This window comes from Papio anubis, chromosome 2 (genome assembly GCF_008728515.1).
Source record: "Papio anubis isolate 15944 chromosome 2, Panubis1.0, whole genome shotgun sequence".
Lineage (NCBI taxonomy): Eukaryota > Metazoa > Chordata > Mammalia > Primates > Cercopithecidae > Papio > Papio anubis.
Window position 1 is genome coordinate 189,477,039 of NC_044977.1, and position 20,515 is coordinate 189,497,553.

At 41.2% G+C, this 20,515-nt stretch overlaps 1 protein-coding gene across 4 annotated transcripts in view; it reads right to left on the reverse strand.

The window, feature by feature from the left end:
• ATP13A4 (ATPase 13A4) overlaps window positions 1-5,631 on the reverse strand; it is a 160,412-nt gene extending 154,781 nt beyond the window's left edge. For 2 of the 4 annotated variants that reach the window (XR_004182362.1, XM_021934992.2), the window contains exon 1: window positions 3,715-5,630. Coding sequence is in view for 3 of the 4 variants with exons in the window: in XM_021934992.2 (XP_021790684.1) it covers window positions 3,715-3,774 (60 nt within the window). In the remaining variant the exon portion in view is untranslated. Of the gene's footprint in view, window positions 1-3,714 lie in introns of all 4 variants that reach the window. The other 2 variants (XM_021934991.2, XM_031663889.1) reach the window with 2 other exon arrangements.
• Between the last annotated feature and the right edge of the window lie 14,884 nt (window positions 5,632-20,515).

Below are 20,515 nucleotides of genomic sequence, written 5' to 3' on the forward strand. Positions count from 1 at the left end.
AAGGTCAAGAGATCGAGACCATCCTGGCCAACACGGTGAAACCCCGTCTCTACTAAAAAATACAAAAAAACTAGCCAGGCGAGGTGGCGGGCGCCTGTAGTCCCAGCTACTCGGGAGGCTGAGGCAGGAGAATGGCATAAACCCGGGAGGCGGAGCTTGCAGTGAGCTGAGATCCGGCCACCGCACTCCAGCCTGGGCGACAGAGCGAGACTCTGTCTCCAAAAAAAAAAAAAAAATACAAAAATTAGCTGGGCATGGTGGCATGCACTGGCAGCCCCAGCTACTCGGGAGACTGAGGCAGGAGAATCACTTGAACCCGGGAGGCAGAGGTTGCAGTGAGCTGAGATCACGCCACTGCACTCCAGCCTGACAACAGGGCAAGACTCTGTCTAAAAAAAAGAAAATAAAAAAAAAGTACATATTCCTTTTGGTATAACTGAATGGCAAGAGATGACCTCATTTTTACGGGGTAGTATTTATTCAATTGGTTAACTGCTAAGGCCCTGGCTCTTCCTACCTTTATTTAGATAATAGCAGCTCACACTTTGCCAGAACTGTATCTTCTCAAAACATGTTCATATGGATTATCCCCACTGATCTTCATGAGAGCTCTGTGAGTCTGGTAGGGGTAAGAAAGACCAGTCCTATTTTACAGGTATAAAAACCGAGGCTAGAGCAGGTAAGCAGCTAGCCCAAGGCCGATGAGAGCCAGGCCTCCTGTCCTGTCCCAGTGCTCTCCAGGAGTTTCCTCCTCAAAGCCTTTCTGAGGCAGTCATTTAGGTGAACATTCCCTGAAGGGCACTTTCTCACCTTTCCTTCCTTCTCCCTCCAAAAGCCTCTTTCTTCCTTTGGCTCCTGTCTCATTTCGCACTTAAAGATATTACTTTCAGGTCACCTAGGGTTGCTTTTTAGCTCCTGTTTGCTTTTGTTTATTATTATTATTATTTATTTATTTATTTATTTTTATCTACTTATTTTTGAGACAGCGTCTCTCTCTGTCGCCAGGCTGGAGTGCAGTGGCGCAATCTCGGCTCACTGCAACCTCTGTCTCCCGGGTTCGCGCCATTCTCCTGCCTCAGCCTCCCAAGTAGCTGGGACTACAGGTGCACACCAGCCTGCCCAGCTAATTTTTGTATTTTTAGTAGAGATGGGGTTTCACCATGTCGGCCAGGAAGATCTCGATCTCTTGACCTCGTGATCCACCTGCCTTGGTCTCCCAAAGTGCTGGGATTACAGGCATTAGCCACCGCGCCCAGACTGTTTTTGGTTTTTTAACTCTAAAATGAAAGATAATCCTAGGCATCTTTAGCCCTCAGAATATTCTTCTTCTTTATTTGACATGAAGTCTAAACCCTAGAATGTTTTCTCTTGAAATTTGAAGTAATTTCCACCACAAGAGAAATTACATTTGCAAAGTTTCAAGTAAAGTATATTATAAAGCACAAGCCTAAACACTTTGGGGTGACACATTTCTAGACCTGGAAGTCAGAGGAAACAGGCTTATTTAAGATACTCAAATTATCTTGAAGAAAATAGAAACTCAAATTATCTATAACAGAACAGATCCTGAGGAATATAAGAAGACTGGATGTTGATGTTCTCCTTAGCTTTGTTTTATGAAGGAAGGAAATGTGTTTTCTTATGGGTGCAATGTTCTCTGGAAGAACTGGAAGAGGTATCAGTGGGCTATGCTCAGGTCCAGAGACAAAAGACTATCAACTTAAACACCACTGTGTGGTGCCTCAGCGCCTGGACTTACTGGTTGATGCAACCTTCGGAAAATTCTGTGTGCATCAATTTCCTCATCTTTAAAGTAAGAATCACAGCATCTACCTCATAGGGTTGTGATGAAAACTAAATTAGCTAGTGGCCAAGAAAATGCGGTGTATACTAAAAATCACTACAAAATATGTAGAATATATGTATATATATAGTTTGATAATTTTTAAAGTTTACTGCTCTGGGCAAGGGATGGAGGAGTGAGTTAAAAAGGAACAGAACGTCAGACACAGCAACAGGCAGGTGGCCAGGTTTCTGTAGGCACAAGAGGATGGAGAGCTCTGGAGTGCATACTAATTGCTGCACCTCTGCTGAGAGTACTGGCCAAATGACTGCCCACCAGAAAACACAGTGTCCCTTTCCATATTAAAAGCCCTCTGCTAACTGGGCTTCCAGCTGCATACAAAACTAGGTGGACTTCCTCATGCATCTGATGGTGCCGTTATGAAGATGAACTGTTAATGAATTGCTTCGGTGGAATATGTACGCTAGGGAAGAGGTAACAGTTTCCCTACAACCATGAACGTCTTCTGGAAAATAAATGATTCTTATTGACACTTGAAAGACAAATTGTCCAAGAGCAGAAAGGGGTGTACTGAAAAAGAGTGAGTGTATTTCTAAATGAGAGAGAGAGAAAAAAAAATGTTTCAGAGGAAGGAGCCTCTGTCTTCTGGTGAAGAGTATTCAAGATGAAGATAAACTTTTCAACTTAATATCGACAGTAATGAAATATTCACTTCCTAAAGAAAACTCTTTAAAGAAACAAAGACGATATCCAGTGTGGGCTAGCAAGTCATTTCTGGTGACATTTGTGGAGGGGCTAAAGGCAATTCATTGGGCAGTCAAATCTGAATGAAGTAAAGGATATGGTTAAGAAAGGCACCTGAATTAATGTGCCTTTTACTTCTTTATAATTCTTTCAGCTTTGATAGCAGAAGGGATCTACTCTTGAAAGTCCAAAAAATGTTGTTGCTATAGGAACAGGTAAGCAGATTAGACTTGAAAGACCAGTTTAGAACAAAGAATTTAATAGTCAGGGCTAAAGCAATTAACCAAGAAAAACATTTTAAGTAAATATCTTTCAGGTTTGTTATTTACATATTAATTCCAGGAAGACGAAATGTTATTATTGAATGAGAGCATCACATTTTAACATTTTAATTACATCATTACTGGCATAAAAGACTATGCTTACACAATTAGCAGAAAGACCTTATTAAACAGAAGTACACATTTCTGACTCTCTCTTGATTACATTGTAATTGAGAAATACAGTTTTAAATTCATCCTGAGCATGAGTCATCTTGGATTTTCCTATAGTTCTCGAGATAGGAGTGCATCTAAAACAAAGGAGATAACAAACTCCCGAAAGTTTTCTGTAACCAATCTCTATAATGAGGAAGCCACAAAAGTAAAATTCTAGAAGAAAATAGAAATGTGTATAGGCTGATAATTGTTAATATTGCATGTCTTCCCTGTCCAACAGACTCAGTGAACAAGGTATGTGAGAAGAGAAGGTTGAAGACCTAGCGGCACTTCTGCTTCTTCCTATCAGGGAATGCACTGCTTCTCACATTAGGGATTTCCTAAAATTGTTAGGTGTTTTGAACAGAACTGGCTATACCACTGAGGCTCAAACAAGAATCATAAAGTGGCACGGTGCTTCTCTCCTCTCTGTTTTCTTTCAAAATAAAACATTATTGACAAGATAAATACAATATTTTCATTCTGGCAAATTTCTGCTGTCAGAGGTTATATTTACAGGATAGAGAGATTTCTTAAACATGACCTTTTCTCATGTAATGCCAGAGTGAAATTGCAGAGAAGTCTGTGTGTGTGGTGTGTGGTGTGTGTGGGGGGTGTGTGTGTGTGTGTGTGTGTGTCTCGCAGGCTGAGGAGTGGGATGGGAAGAAGGGAATGTGGCTAGAATCTTACCATCTCATTCTCTTCTCCTTCATTGAGCAGAGCATGCTGGCCCTTCTCAAAGTGTCCCATGAAAAAGTGATTCCACACCTCCTTCCTGACCTTGCCGGGCAGATGCTTCCAGGACGAACTCCAACTCGCCGAGCCACTGAGCCACCGCACCTCCTCAGCTGACTAAAAGAGTTAATGATCCTCCAGGTTAAAACTCCTCCTTGAGCACACACCTTCTCTCAACAAACGACAATACTTGGCAAACTGAACTCCTCCCACAAGTCACCCTCTGCTAGGAGGAATTTCTGGCTGCTCCCTGCTTATTGCGTCCTCTCAGAGCAGCTGTCTCAAAGGAGGCTGCTCCCATGCCGATCTTTTTGTGCCCAACTTACAGGGAAAGAACTCATTGCCTGCCCAGTGCCTGCCAGCCTCAGACTTCTGACTGCAAATCCAACAGGACAATACAGAGTTGGCAGGACCCTTCTCAGGAGCCAGGAGCAGATGCAAGAACTCCCAGGTCACTGCTGTATTCAGAGGACCTGAGGAATTGGGTTGAGAGGAAGGGCACAGAGCCGCAGATTTTCTCTGATGAATGAAGGCTTCAATCCATAGGTTTCTAATAGTACTCTCATTCAGTTTGCTTACAAAAGGTACAAATTATCACTCATCCTCTTCAAAAGGTATTTGTAATCACATTTCCTGGTATATGCAAAAAACATTCTATTTAAAGTGTATGTGAAATTAAGTTTACTTTTTTGAAACACATGTAGAAAAAGAACAAAGGTAACATCAAACATCACTAAAATACTGATATTTCAACACTAAAGGAAGTCTAGAACTAAAATATTCAAATGACTACATGCATGGTCAAACTCTTTTTTAAAATTTTCTTACACATTTATTCCATAAACATTGCCTGAGCACAGGGACTACCTAAAAAAGTTAAGTCATATTTGCTATCCTCGTGTTGATGTAGGGATTCACACTTCCAAACAAACATGATAGAAAGTGGATTGTTATTATAAGAACTGGAACAGAAGCCTAAGATAACTGTTAGAAGTCCCAGTGTGGTGTAGAGAAACACACCGCTACCCTAGCTCCGGCAAAATACCTGTATTCCAGCTGCTTGTCTGCACTGGCCTTGCTATGTGACCATTTAACTATAGGAACTGGCTCTTCTTCTCTGGCACCACCCAACAGGACTGTTGAGAGAATGGAGTGAGATCTTTGTGAAAGTACATGGTACGGCACCGATCAAGTGCTGTTAGGATTGTTAAACTAACAGTAGGTGGTAGCACACAGTGGTTAAGGTCATATGCACTAAAGTCGGAAGGCCCGAGTTCAAATTTGGACTGTACTACGTGGTCGTTGTGCTACCTTGGGATATAATGAGTTATACAAACTCCATTAGCCTCTATCTGCTCACATGTAACATAAAGATGATGATAATCGAGCATATGTCCTCAAACAGATTTTTAAGAAAGAGTGCCTGGGGAATAATAGGTATTCAACAAAAGATAGTTATTTTTACCTTCACCATGCCCACTGTCTCTCCCTCAAGCTACAATGGCAATGATATCTCCAACCTGACCCAAACAGCCCTAATGTGACCAAGATCAATGTGTGCGTGTGTATGTATGTGTGAGTATGTTGTATGTTAAAACCTTGAGCAAATAGTAAAGTATAAGATAAACATAAAAAGTAATTTAAGTAAACCCATTGTAATAGTAATTACAAAATATATATGTATGTATGTGTATATGTGTGTGTGTGTGTGTATACATACATATAGTTCTCTTGGTTTCAAAAATTTGCTACCACAATTTAACCAAATAAATGAAAATAAAATTAACATTTTATCACAAGGTCAAAATATAAGGAGTGCAGGGTTTCTTTTCGGGGGCGGCAATAAAAATGTTCTAGAACTACTGATGGCTTCACAAATTTGTGAATATACTAAACCTCATTGAAATGTATACTTTAAAAGGGTGAATTTTATGAAATGTGAATTATATCTCAATGAAAAGATATAATAAATTTTAAAATTATACCTCAATAAAAAATTATAACTCAAAAAACCTAACTGAACATTTAACAGCCTTACTAGGCAGTAATTATATATTCAGTACAGAAAAAAACATAAAACATGCATATTCCAAATTTCATCTCAACTGATGGAGGTGGAGGAGTGTTAGTATGTGACGTGGCGAAAGTATATCAGTGCTCCTGGGCACGTGAGAGAGAAGGAATTCATTCTCCTGTTTATCACTGGCAATATGTGCACTGTTTTCTTTTGGCTGGGCTCCTGAATACCCTTGGTAACTCATGCACCATTGTGAGACTGAGATGAGTGTGTAACTGATTAAGAGCTAGAGAAACTGTACACAAACTTACCCCATCAAATAAATCAGGTCATGCTGTTACAATATTTAAGCCAAACTTGAAAAGGAAAATATGTAAGTCCCTATGAACATTAAAAGATTTTATAAAAATCAGGTGTCCGTGGAAAATTATCATCCACAACCCGGTTCAGTAGAGCTGAGGACTCCAGTAGTGACAGAGTTTCCTCAGGCTCCTTGGGAGTTCTATTGGTAAAGCATCTAGATTTGATCTATGGCAATACTACTTAATGAGGGCAGCACTCACCCTCATTTAGTGCTTTTGGTCTACAAACATAAGCATATCCAGCAACAGGGGTAGGTTGTGTGGGAAAGCAAGGAAAACGTTTACCGAACACTTCCAGATATGAGGCACAATTCTAAACAGTTTACACTCACTGTTGCGTGCAATCCTGACAAAAGCCTCTGTGGTTGATACTCTTCTGATCATTCTTACTTGACAGACAAGGAAACACAGGTGCAGATATTAAGTAATTCGCCTACATTCAAACCATTAGTAAGTGACAGAATGAGTATTCGGACCTAGGCAATGCAGCTCTCCCAATCCATGATCCTAGTTACGGGACTAATACCTCTTCTCCACATTTATTTGGCACAACCAAAGTGCTCTGCAAAGAGGCTTGCATGTATATGACCAGAAAAGCCTCTTTGTGAAGGAAGCATTTTGAGAAAGGCCTTGGAAAGAGTCAAAAAAGGCTTCAACAGGTGGAGATGCTGAGGCTCGAACAAAGAGTGAGGCCGCAGGAAAGAGCATTTGAAGCAAGGGAGTCATCAGAGGGAGAAACACATGGTCATGCTGAGAGCAAGTCCATCAGCCCCACTGCAGCACGGGATGCACGAAGGAAGAAGAGGGGAGTGACATGTGGCAGGGACATACGGATCAACGCCATGCACGGAGGTCCTGAATGCCAGGCTGAGTCTGAGCTTAGTGCACAGAGTGACAATAACATGGAAGGCAAACTGAACTCCATAAATATCCCTATGGTTCCTGATCAGCCTGTGCGCTCATATTGTAGGAATCAGGTGCCAAAGCAACTCGGTCCTTCTACGCAATACTGTATTTATGTAGACAATTTTCTTGAACCTTCTAAGTTAGTCTTCTATTTCTCTTTGGAAAATTGTTTGAAAAGGTATTCTTGAATTCAGCCTCTCTTTCCTTAATTGTGCCTGTTCGATATTTCTATTCTATACTCTGTGTGCCTCACAGGTTGTGATGTGGCTTAGTAAGAACGGCAGATGAGGATTTGGTGTGGTCTACATTCTAATCTTGACATTTTCCTGAAGGATTCCATTCACTAATTCATTTAACACGAGTTTAATTAACTTCAGTATACCCAGATCTGCAACAGATGAAGAATAGACATTTAATAAATTATGCCCCAAAAAAGTTAAGTCCATTAAGAAACAAGACCAACACCAAAATATAAATTCCATATAATATGCTAATTACACAAGAGTGACAGAGGAAGTTCAAGTAGAGAGTTAGGCCAGGAAACCCTCACAAAGATAGGAGTTTTATGCTGGCCTAGATAAATACAGCATTATTAACAAAGGAGACATAGAACAATGGCACAGACGAGGGCTCTCACACAGCCCATTCTGGGGCTATAAATTATACACATATAGTGATACCTTAGAATTGAGAGGAATATCCAAGAGGAAAAGTTTCTTCATTCGTTCTCTGATTCTCTCCCTGAACTGATTTTTTCTCAAATACTCTCTCCCAAATAAGAATGGGAACGGAAAATAAAAAGGATCAATACTTAGCTACCTCTGCTGACGCGGCATCTTGGTTTGCTTTTGATTATCTTAGGAGCATGCCTGTTGCTCTGAGCAGTTCTCAACCTCTGTGAGCGTCTAGAATAGATGTTCAATGGAAATAATGGCAGGACCGGTTTCTCTGCCAGGACCGTGGGGATGCTGATGCTTACTTGTCTGGCCCATTTAGATTGTGTGATGATAAATGGTAATAATGTTTCATTATATGTTAACTTCTGTCTTTCATCTGAGAACTCACAGCATATTACAAATATTATTTTTTGCAACATCTCTGTGAACTGGGGAGGTGAGTAACATTATTGCCCCTGTTTGAAAGCTGTAGGAACTGAGTCATAAAGAGGTCACAAAGAGCTGTTCAAGGTCATGTGTCTTTAGCACGGAGAGAAACCCGAAACAAGTGCAATATCTCTGCTTTGTCATCATTGGCAATAAACTGGCTCAATCTTCCTCCTCAGTCCTCATTACACAAATCTTGTATTTGTAAAGTACTTGAAACCTTTTGTTATAGAACTTTATCTGAACTCAAGGCTTTACGGCTATTAATAATTATCCTAATCTGCTCTAAAATAGTCTGTGGTAGCAAGCAAAGATGCGATATCCCAAAGAGGAATTACCTGCCTCAAGGTGGTGGTGCAAAGTCTAACTGAATTAATTAATGTTTGTAAAACATTTAGCAACCCTTAAATTAAAGGGTCTAATACAAAGCTCCAGGGACTCCCCATTAATTACAGAAGAAAAGAGCAGGCTGACGCCGTCTCTGCTTCTCAGAGGACTTCCTCTCAAATATCCCCGTTCAGCACCGGGTCTGTTCTCCTCCCAGGGCCTTGGGGCGGCCTGTTGTTTCACTTTCAGAAGAGCCCTCTTGGCTTTCGGTTATTTCCAAAAATAAGAAATTAAAAGCTCCTCTCTGGAGGTAAGGCAGCTCCCCTTCCGTGAAGCTTACCTCAGTTGACAGCTGTTATAACAATTCCAGGTCATTAAGGACAACCTATACAAACAAACTCCAAAAGAGACAGTCCCCAGGCAGAAGCTTCATGTCAGTGTACTTAATTTTGAGAACTTTTAACTCCAAAATTTGAATATACAAAACAATACAAGTTAGGGTGCGATTATTAACAATCAGAGACTATTAGAATTAGACTGGGCCTTAGAAATTACTAAGTTACCCTCATTGTTTCTCAAGTGAGAAAAAAGTTACCAGATGACTGTGTAATGATTTGTCCAAGATCACAATATGTGAAAGCTAAAATTCTCAAGTCTTATATATGATATACTTCACACAACATCATATTACTACTCACTTTTTTTTTTTTTAAAGACAGGGTCTCACTCTGTCACCCAGGCTGGAGAGCAGAGGTGCAATCATGGCTCACTACAGCCTCAACCTTGTAGGCCCAAGGGATCCTGCCAGCTCAGCCTCTCAAGTAGTTGGGACTATAGACAGGAGCCACCATGCCAAACTAATTTTTGTTTTTGTTTTCTGTAAAGACAAAAAACATGTTGCCCAGGTTGGTCTTGAACCCTGAGCAAAAGCCATCCACCCACCTCTGTCTCCCAAAGTGCTGGGATGACAGGTGTCAGCCACCATGCCCGGCTGCTACTCACTTTTTGTAAAGGGATTAGAATAGGATACTTTGAAACAGTATCTCTAGAATATTTAAGAGGAACTTTTTTGCTAAGTATAGATTTAAATAGAACTTTTCCAGAACCCACCAATTGTGTAAAGCCATGGCCATATCACTGAATTGTAGAGCATATCCCATTACTGAGGTACGATCCAGAGGGCTTAGGACATAGCACTGGGCCCACCCACCGGGGTGAAAATCTGTGCTTGGGGAGATGATAATATTATATTGCAGGTACTTCCAAAGGAAATTTAATCTACCAGGCAATTGAAGCTCATAGCAATTTTTGCTCACAGCTCAGGGGAACAGTTGGCCAAGAAGGAAGGAGAGAAAGGCCATAAGACAGAAGCAGAAATGTTCCCAACAAGCAGTTAGAGTCCAGCAATGGGGCAGGTGATACTTGGAAATCTGGACAGGAAACTGGCTCCATGGGGTCTGTCCTCTAGTGGCTAAGCTCCAGTCAGAAACCTCGGGCCTGAGGCGGTGTTCCAATTCCGGGTGGGAGCCTGGCCTGGGAAAGGCTTCTTTACTCCTAGAAAATATCTGGGGCTCAAGGCAGGCTGCCAGGCAGGAACTTGGGAACAGTAGTACCCACAGGGGACCTCAGGCTTAGGAATGAGGCAAGAGCCCAGTGAACAGAATCAGGGCACTGTCTCTGGGCAGACTAACCAAGAGTGTGGCTGGGTGCTGAGCTGCAGAGAGCAAGGCTGGGCTGGATTCAGTGCCCCTGCCATGGGCCTGGGATGACCCAGGAACTGGGCTGAGGCCCCTGGGGAAAATCAAGAACAGGTTCCTGCTGGGGATGAAGGAAGTGGCAAGGCTGGGGCTCCACTGGGCCTCTCTGTTTGCCATTCTTCCAAAAGTCCACATTAGGATTATTTACGCTGGTTACCTCTTTCATCAGCAAGTAAGATGCTCCACAAAAGGGGGGAGACTCTCAAGTGGATAAATCAGTGATATTTTGAGAGGGGGGCAAAACTGAAATTATTGCCAAAAGAAGTTCAGAGCTCTTATTTGTGTATTGTACATGTCGTTCAATGTGCTAAGCAAATTGGTAATGGGAAATGTTATTTACTAATGGAAAAAAGAAAGTAATAAGATAGAACTAATGCACCTCCTAGTACTCAGACCCTCTTCCAATTCGTGTGGCATCAGAAGGGATCTCTGAGGTTTCTTAGCTCTCCCGCAATCCATCAGCCCTGCCAAAGCACTTCAAATAAGCAATCTAAATAAAGCTGTGCTTACCATGCAAATGTAAACTTAAGCTCCTCAGCTTCCAATCTAATCTCTGTCCCGATGGAGGTCTTTAGGGGCTGTCACTGTCTTTTCACATCCCTCTTTTTTGCATACCCCTATGAAACACGCAACCGGACTACCTATGTCTACCATGGGAACATCACTGTACTTCTCCCTTCGCTGGAAATGGAGTCCAATCCTCTCCTCCTTTCATCCAGCCTTTCTCTGGCACCAGGGTACTTTGCTGTTGGCTAGCTGCATGCTTTGTTGGTTGCTCTGTTTTTTCACATCTCATTGACCCTAGAGTATGTGGCAGAGAATAGCAGTAGTTCCTCACCAGTGGTGTGTATCAGTCACCCCAGAAGCTCTCCTGGACCCCACATACTCTGGTCCCGACCCAGACCTACCAAACCTGAATCCCTGGGGTGGAAACAAACAAACAAACAAACAAACAAAAACTCTGCATTTTGATGAGTATTGGTTATGTTGTACTTATACTACTTTAAAATAAAAAGGAAAATAAAAGAATAAAGTAGATCTACTGTTATAGGAAGATGTCCGTGATATATTAACTGCAAGTTGTTATAGAATGCTATCTTTACATGATTAAATGTATTATATTATTAAATGCATTCATCAGGCATTTTTGTAAAAATGGGAAGTATCTGTGTGTGTGATGTAATATACAGGTGGATATTTAAACAAAAGAGTCTATAGACTAGGGATTTTAGCCACTGTTTCCTGTTCTCCTTGCCATTTACCTCGCAAGCCCTAGATACAGTGAAACCAATTTCAAATATAGAATCACACCAGTTGGCCGGGCGCAGTGGCTCACACCTGTAATTCCAGCACTCTGGGAGGCCGAGGTGGCAGATCACGAGGTCAGGAGTTCGAGACCATCCTGGCTAACACGGTGAAACCCCATCTCTCCTAAAAATACAAAAAATTAGCCGGGTGTGTTGGTGGGCACCCATAGTCCCAGCTACTCGGGAGGCTGAGGCAGGAGAATCACTTGAACCTGCAAGGCAGAGGTAGCAGTGAGCCAAGATGGTGCCACTGCACTCCAGCCTGGTGACAGAGTGAGACTCCATCTCAAACAAAAATAATAAAAATTAAAAAATCATAGTGGTTATATTATGGCTCTATCATTGGATAGCCATGAAAAATTTGGCAAGTTGCTAAATTACCCTAAGCTTCAATGTTTTCATCTTTGAAATGAGATACAATCCCATTACTCCATGACACGGTATTATTGGAAGAACAAATAAGATTGTATACATGCCCAGTCTCGTGTCAGACAAATTATAAGACATTTTTTAGGGAAAAAATAGTATTGGAAGTTGAACGGTACTTGAGAATTTTTTTCTTCCCAAAAAAATATGAAATGGGGAAAAACACAATCGAGCAGTTTTATATTAATCTTTCTTATTTAAGAACAGGAAAGTTTATACCTGGTTTCCCAGAGGATTGCTTGAGGAGTGTCAGCCCATCAGGACAAGGGAATGCAGAGAAGGCCTGGCTAACCCACAGACCTCACCAGCATGGTCTACCTGCCAAAATGAGAGAAAATGAAAGCCAGAAACTCAGGGACCCAATTCTCCCCTCCTAGACCTAGTATCCTTATATTAAACTGCTACTTCCAGTGCTAAGAATTCCACAGAAACCAAAGTACCCACAAATAATAAGAACTGTTTGCCTAAGAGTAAATGATCACCACACATTGATTTCATCCACTTTAGCCAGGTGAGGTGGCACACGACTGTAATCCTGGCTACTCACGAAGCTGAACTGAAAGAATTGCTTGAGCTTGGAAGGTCGAGGCTGCAGTGAGCTGCGATTGTGTAATTGCGCCACTGCACTCGAGCCTGGGCGATAGACCGAGACTATCTCAAAAAAAAAGTTTGCTTTGTAAACCACAGAATATATGCCTAAAATGTTGTTTTCTTATTTTATTTTATTTATTTATTTTTTTGACACGGAGTCTCACTCTGTCGCCCAGGCTGGAGTGCAGTGGCACGATTTCGGCTCACTGCAAGCTCCGCTTCCCGGGTTCATGCCATTCTCCTGCCTCTGCCTCCCGAGTAGCTGGGACTACAGGAGCCCGCCACCGTGCCCGGCTAATTTTTTTGTATTTTTAGTAGAGACGAGGTTTCACCGTGTTCGCCAGGATAGTCTCGATCTCCTGACCTAGTGACCTGCCCGCCTCAGCCTCCCAAACTGCTGGGATTACAGGAAGTGAGCCACTGTGCCTGGCCCTTATTTTATTTTTTTAAGATCATTTATAAACTATTTCTTGTTAGGAAAAATATTTATTTCTTAATTATTTATTATAATTATTATTATATCTATTTCTTAATTATTTATCATCTGAACAATGTATGACATGCTAATATCAAAGAGCACTGGAAGGAGAGAGATTTACAACCAACCTCTGGCAACCTTACTGTCTAACTTGGGGTAACCTCTGCTGTTCAAATGAAAGAAAATGAGAGCCAGAAAAGTTACCTTCTACTACTTCTAAGTTAGCATTAGAAGTTGAACAGTACTTGAGAAATTTTTTCTTCCCTAAAAAATATAAAATGGAGAAAAATACAATTAAACAGCATTATATTCATCTTTCTTATTTTTAGAATAAGAAAGATTATGCCTGGTTTACTGAAGGATTGCTTGAAGAGTATCAGTCTATCAGAACAATAGCATTCAGAAAAGGCCTGGCTAACCCAGAGGCCTTGCCACCCTGGTCTACCTGCCTAGTTGGGCCTTGCTGGAAGCACTTGTGGCTGCTACCTACAGGCCTGCTTCCAGCCTATACGCCTTGTGGCAAAAGCTGCATAGCATTTGGCAGACTGGAAAATCATGCAAATATTCATGATCTGGCCAAAATCCCTAAATGAGGGTGAGCAAGCTGTTAAGAGAAATTCAACTGTATCCTATTAAATGCATTTGCAGGAACTTATGAAGATGTTTATCTCAAGGAACAGGAGATTTGGGAAGTACAGGTTGGTCATCATGAAATACCCGACAGTTTATAGTGTAAGGTGGGATTGACACTAATCTAGTGATTCCAGGGTAAGAACTAGGATTAACAAGTGGAAACTGCTGCCTAGTAATTAAGAGTAAAGGCTGCAGTCATCTTGCCTGTGGTGATGGTTTCACAGATACACCATGACGTATTTTATACTTTGGATATGTGCAGTGTATTTTATTTCAACTTCAGTAAAGTAGAAAAGAGTATAAGCTATAATGTCAGATAGTTTGGGCTCTATTGCTTAGCCACTTACTATCAGTGTGATCTAGAACAGAGATCCCCAACCCTTGGGCTGTGGACAGGTATTGCAGGAGGTGAGTGCAAGTGAGCCAGCAAAGCTTCATCTGTATTTATAAGCCACTCCCCATCACTCACATTACCCCCTGAGCTCCACCACCTGTCAGAGCAGCGGCAGCATTAGATTCTCATAGGAGTGTGAGCCCTATTGTGAACTACACATGAGAAGGATCTAGTTGCATGTTCCTTATGAGACTCTAATGCCTGATGATCTGTCGCTGTTTTCCGTCACTTCCAGATGGCACCGTCTGGTTACAGGTAAACAAGCTCAGGGCTCCCACTGATTCTACATTCTGTTGAGTTGTAGAATTATTTCCTTATATATTACAATGTAATCATGAGAGAAATAAAGTGCACAATAAATGTAATGAGTTTGAATCATCCTGAAACCACCACCTCCCTCCCCAACAGTCCATGAAAAATGTGTCTTCCATGAAACTAGTTCCTTGTACCAAAAGGGTTGACGACTGCTGATCTAGAACACATTCTTCAACCTCTAATACATCTCCTGGAGTCAATATGAAGTTAGGTGAGATAATGCATATAAAGTGCTTAGCATGGAATCAACATGTGGCAATCATTTACTGTTAGGCAAACAATTACTGTTATTTTGAGGTACTTTTTCGTTGGCATTCTTAAAATCGGAAGGAGTAGTTTAATATACGGCTACTGGGCATAGAAGGGGAGAATTGGGGCCCTGAATTTCTGGACCCTTTGAAAGGACATCAAAGAGCACTGGAAGGAGAGAGATTCACAGCCAACCTCTGGCAACCTCACTCTCTAACTTGGGGCAACCCCTGCTGCTCAATTAAGAGAAAATGAGAGCCAGGTAATCTTGGCATTAGAAGGAGCTTTTTGAGACTGGCTGGTCTTACTTCCACCCAGTGGTCCCAGTCTAGCCATGAGATGTCCCTGCTTTCCTCATGTCCCTGCTCTCAGTCCCTCTGCAGAGAGCTCCTTCCCCAGCCAGCACTCTGCTGGCATCTGACAGCCAGCGGGCTTGCATACCAAACACTATTAAGTAGTTAAGTATTTAAAAACAGGTTGTGAGAAACACATTCATTTCCTGTTTCTTGCTGCCTTACTATGTGATGTTGAACAAGTCGTTCCACTGCTCTCAGCCTCAGCTGACTAATCTGTATAATGGGACTGATATTATTGTCCTACTCTTGTGATATTGTAAAGTGCTTGTTTCTGCTCAGCACAGAGTTAAGTGCTCCATTAATGCCAGGTAATGAGATTATCATGCACATCATGAGAGGTAGTAGGTAAAATCGGTAGATATAGAATGCAGCGCCCAAGTCCTCAACTCACAAACCTGTGCAGCTACTGACATGAGAAGGCCAAAGGGCTTTCTTTCTCCCTAGATAATTCAGGTACATTTTAGACAATGGTTCTCCAGTGCTAATTGCCTTTGTTCTCCTAACCTACTGGGTTTGCTACCTCCCGAAATTCCACTTTCCCTTATTGAATTTAATACCTCAGTAATTATCCTTAAATTTGGATCTCCAGGTTTTTCTTTGCTTTGATCTTTTTAGCCCCATGATAGAACGGATGGTCTCCAGCTTATACCTTCCTCAGATGCGAGCATTTCATATGTCCAAGCAGCAGCTGGCCTGCCTCCTACTCAGTGTACCAGTGACCTATTGGCCCTATATTCTGCCTTCAAGAATCTGTGACTGCTCCTGGGTACGCAGCCTGGAACCTTCTTTGCTGGGGCCTCTCAACCCCTGGAACATGTTAGGCATCACAAGAGCCTGGCACCCCTTTCCCTCTCTCCCTAAAACATCACACACATACGCAAACACAAACTCACACACACATTATTGGAGCATGAGCCCTGGTCCCACTTCCATTAGATCCAATGGTAACAGTTGCCTCACCATTCCTTTCCACTACATTCTTCACCCCTTTCACTTACTTTGGAAGGTCTGTTGCTAATATCTTCAGTCCTTTTGGTCAAGGCCCTGTCTCTGACCCCAAATGTCACTCACAAAGCCTAATGTTGTGGTTAACAATATTTGCAATTACTACTAAAATATTTGATGGCACACATATGTTAAAAATGAAAAGAAGTTTTCTGGAAGATTATTTGTTAATATTTATCAAAGAGGTTATCTGTATAATAATCATACCTAACATGAATGTTTGCCATGTACCAAACACTGTTGTTAACTCTTATTTTCCTATCTTCAACTCTATGAAACAGAGACTTGCGTTACTACCACTTTATTCCACTTTTAGAATTCTCATGAGTGAATCATCTCAGATTCATTCAAATTGTATGTATACAAAAATGTATCACAGCATTGTTCAAATTGAGTTATATCCATATAATGGAATATTATGCAACCATTAAATATCAGAACATTCAGGAATGTTTAATATTTTGAAAATGATAATTAAATATTAAATAAAAACAATATATGCATATTTTTATACAACATGAGCCCAATATTATCCATGGGCACATAAACCAAAAAAGAAAACAAACAGAGAGAGATGTGACAAAATCCTGACAGTGAATATCTCTGAGGGAGAATTCCTTGCTTTATTCCCTTGTCTCTGTCATTCAATTTTCCACAATAAACATGCTTTAGTGTTATAATCAGAAAAGGTAAATGTATTAAAAATATATTTTGCTATAGCACAATGTAGTTAAGTTTCGCTTAGTTTCTGCTGGAGCCCAAGTGTCCTGCTCGTCCTCGGGAGCTTCACAGTCTCTCCGATGCAGTCCACGGATGCGAATTAACATTATTTCCAAAGAAGAGGACCCAGAAATGTAAGGAAGTTTAAATTTACTCCAATGTACAGAAAATATCCAAATAAAGCAACCTACGGTCACTTAGTGCCAAGAAATGAATCCTCATTAAGGACCCACCAAACTTCCTGCACTGCCCTTAGAAATGGAAATTTAGCTACCACGTGTTAGGTTTTCTCTTTTCCACCAGGATGTTTTCTTCTTCCAGGATTTTTTATCTCAGCGATATCCTTGGTTTCTTTCCTCCCCACCAGCCCTTGTCTCTCTCAAATCTAGTCGGTCCTGGTTCTGTTTAAAGCCTGCCTGGAGGTGCCTCCAAACAGACTCCCCTTCTGACCTGTGAGCCAGAACAGAACTGCATGTTTGTGCCTTTGGTAAAACGGGGCCACCTGAAGCACCACCACTTTCTTTCTTTTCTTTCTTTTTTTTTTTTAGATGGAGTTTCACTCTTGTTGCCCAGACTGGAGTGCAATGGCGCAACTCAGCTCACTGCAACCTCCGTCTCCCGTGTTCAAGCAATTCTCCTGCCTCAGCCTCCCAAGAAGCTGGGATTACAGGTATGAGCCACCACACCCGGCTAATTTTTTGTATTTTTAGTAGAGACAGGGTTTCACCATGTTGGCCAGGCTGGTCTTGAACTCCTGACCTCAGGTGATCTGCCTGCCTCAGACTCCCAAAGTGCTGGGATTACAGGCTTGAGCCACCACGCCCAACCCAAGCACCACCACTTTCTTTTAACTACCAAAGAACTTTGGCAAACAGTTGATTCCAGGAAAAAAGCTGTTTCTTTCTCTAGAGGGAAAATGTAACAAATGCAAAATCTTTCATCTAACTGCAGTAAAAAATAGACACTTCTCTTCCATTTTAGTCATTATTTCTAGACATATTGAAAGGAGCATGGATGTGTAGTCTCCCATAATCTGGACTTAAAGCCAGGCTCTAGAATGGGTTAGGAGAGCATGTGCAAGACTCTGAAGGTTGTTCATCTACAAAATAGGGCTAATAACTTTAAGGACTGTTAAAAGAATAAAAATTGTACATAAATGATAACATAAGTATACATAAACCTGGCACCCAGATCTTTGTTTCTAGTGCCATTCTCCAATAAAAGGAACCAAAGCTCCTTGGAAAAATGGCTGAATCTAGGACTGAGGACACAAATATACAAGATGAGCCTCTTGTAGTGCCGGAACATAAAAAAGTGCTTAAAAAATTAATGAGGATGGGTCAAATGGGTACAAGAGAAATGAAGGAGCTCCCAATGGCCAAAGTTAGAACTATTTGAACAACAACAAAAAATCAGTATTGTTTTATAACCCAAAGTATAAATAAATATTTGTGAACCCACACTGATATAAATAAGTTATAGAATAAACAAATGAGCGAGAAGAGAGAAATCTCTCATGCAGAAGAATTCAAACAATTTATGTAGATACTACACGCTTGCTAATTATAGGCTATTCATAGTGATTGCCTTCCAAAGAGTACAGTATAGAAAAGAAGGAAGAGAGAAGCTTTGCAGTGGAGAGATTTGACTGACACTACGCCAACCAGCCAGGTGATCAAGGTCAACATCCACAGTGGCAAGTCATGCTGAGAGTATGTTATCCTTAATATAACGGGATAGGAATGGCACTTTGCCTCTGTGCACTTCCTTCCGAAAGCCCAGAATTCTAGTCTAATAGTGAGAAAAATGTTAGACAAATCCCAATAAAGGGACATGCTACAAAATACCGGTCTAGTAGTCCTTAAAATTGACAAGGTCATCAAAAACAAAAGTAGTTTGAAAAACTGTCACAGCCAAGATGAGCCTAAGGAGAAATGACAACTAAATGCAACCTGGTGTCCTGGGTGAGATCATGGACAGGATAAAAAGCATCAGATAAAAACTAAGGAATTTTGAATAAATTATGAACTCTAGTTAATAACAACATAGCAGTATTGGGTTTTTGTTTTGGTTTTTGTTGTTGTTATTGTTGTTTTTGGTATTTTTTTGTTTTTTGTTTTGAGAGAGGATCTCGCTCTGTCACCCAGGCAACCATAGCTCACTGCATCTTCAACCTCCCAGGCTCAAGCAGTTCTCCCATATCAGCCCCCAAGTAACTGGAATGACAGATGCACACCACCGTGCTCGGCTAATTAAAAAAAAAAAAAATTGTGTGTGTGTGCAGACAGGGTCTTGCTACGCTTCCAGGCTGGTCTTGAACTCCTAAGCTCAAGCAATCCTCCCACCTCAGGCTCCCAAAGTGCTGAGATTACAGGTATGATCCACTTCACCCAGCCTGTATTGGTTACTTAATTGTGATAAATAAACCATACTAATGTGAGATATTAACAATTAGGAAAATTGGGTGTGGGGTATGTGAGAACTTTCTGTGCTATCATCACAGTCTTTCAATAAACCTAACACTATTCAAAAATGAGGTTTATTTTTTAAAAATTACACATACAAATATGCTTTACCAGCAGGGCATGGTGGTTCATGCCTGTAATCCCAGCACTTTGGGAGACTTGAGCCCAGGAGTTCGAGACCAGCCTGGGCAACAAAGCAAGACCTATCTAAAAAATAAAAAAATTAAAATTAGCCAGGCGTGGTGGCACACACCTGTAATCCTGGCTACTCGGGAGGCTGAACTGGGAGGATTGCTTGAGCCTAGGAGGTCGAGGCTGCAGTGAGCTGCGATTGTGTAACTGCACCACTGCACTCGAGCCTGGGCAATAGATCAAGACTCTGTCTCAAAAAAACAAAGTTTGCTTAGTAAACCACATAACATATGCCTAAATTGTTTTCTTATGTTTTAAGATTATTTATAGGTTATTTCTTATTAGGAAGAGTATTTTATTTCTTAATTATTTATCATTAGAACAATATATGACATGCTAATTATAAATTATATACTAGCAAAATCTCAATGCATTTTTATTGATTTTTTTTTTTTATCCTTGAATAAATAGGAATGGGGAGAACTAAATCTGGTGACGTGTACAGAATTCCAGGATAATTTACTGCACATAGAAGGCCTCCTACAGACCAGGGCCTTTACACATTACTTTCTGCACATCCGATTAACACTGAGCCTGCTGGTAGTGACTTCCTTCCACAATGCACGGTATGGGGGGTGAGGAGGAAGTAACCTCGCGGTGGAGAAACCCACCAAACACTGCTCAGTCAGATGAAGAAGGTTAATTTCAAAATTGATACGTCATGCTGCTAGCATGGTGTGATGAGCATGGCACGTTACCTCTTACGTTCTTCCTCCCTAAAACCTACAACTCCTGTCTATCCATGAGAACAAACAGTCAGACAATATCGCCAATTAGAACGGTTGCTATTATTATAATGAGACGACCTATATACCCCTCAAAGCTTAGTCACAGTGTCTAGCACAAACAAGCAAAATCTGAGGAAATGTCATGGTCTAGGCGAGCGCAAGGAGACATAACGCTTCAATCTAATGTGGTATCTTGAATGGAATCCTGGTACATGAAAAAGATATTAGGTCTGTGAAATAAAAAAATTTTGGAAGTCAATAAAAGTGGGTCACGTTAGGTCAAAAGTTCAAGGACCAGACTGAGTTAACATGGACTTTAGACTTCAGTCTAATACTAACACATACAAAAATCAGCCGGGCTTGGTTGTACTTGTCTGTAATAAACGCACCATATCAATGTAAGATGTTGACCAAAGAGGAAGCTG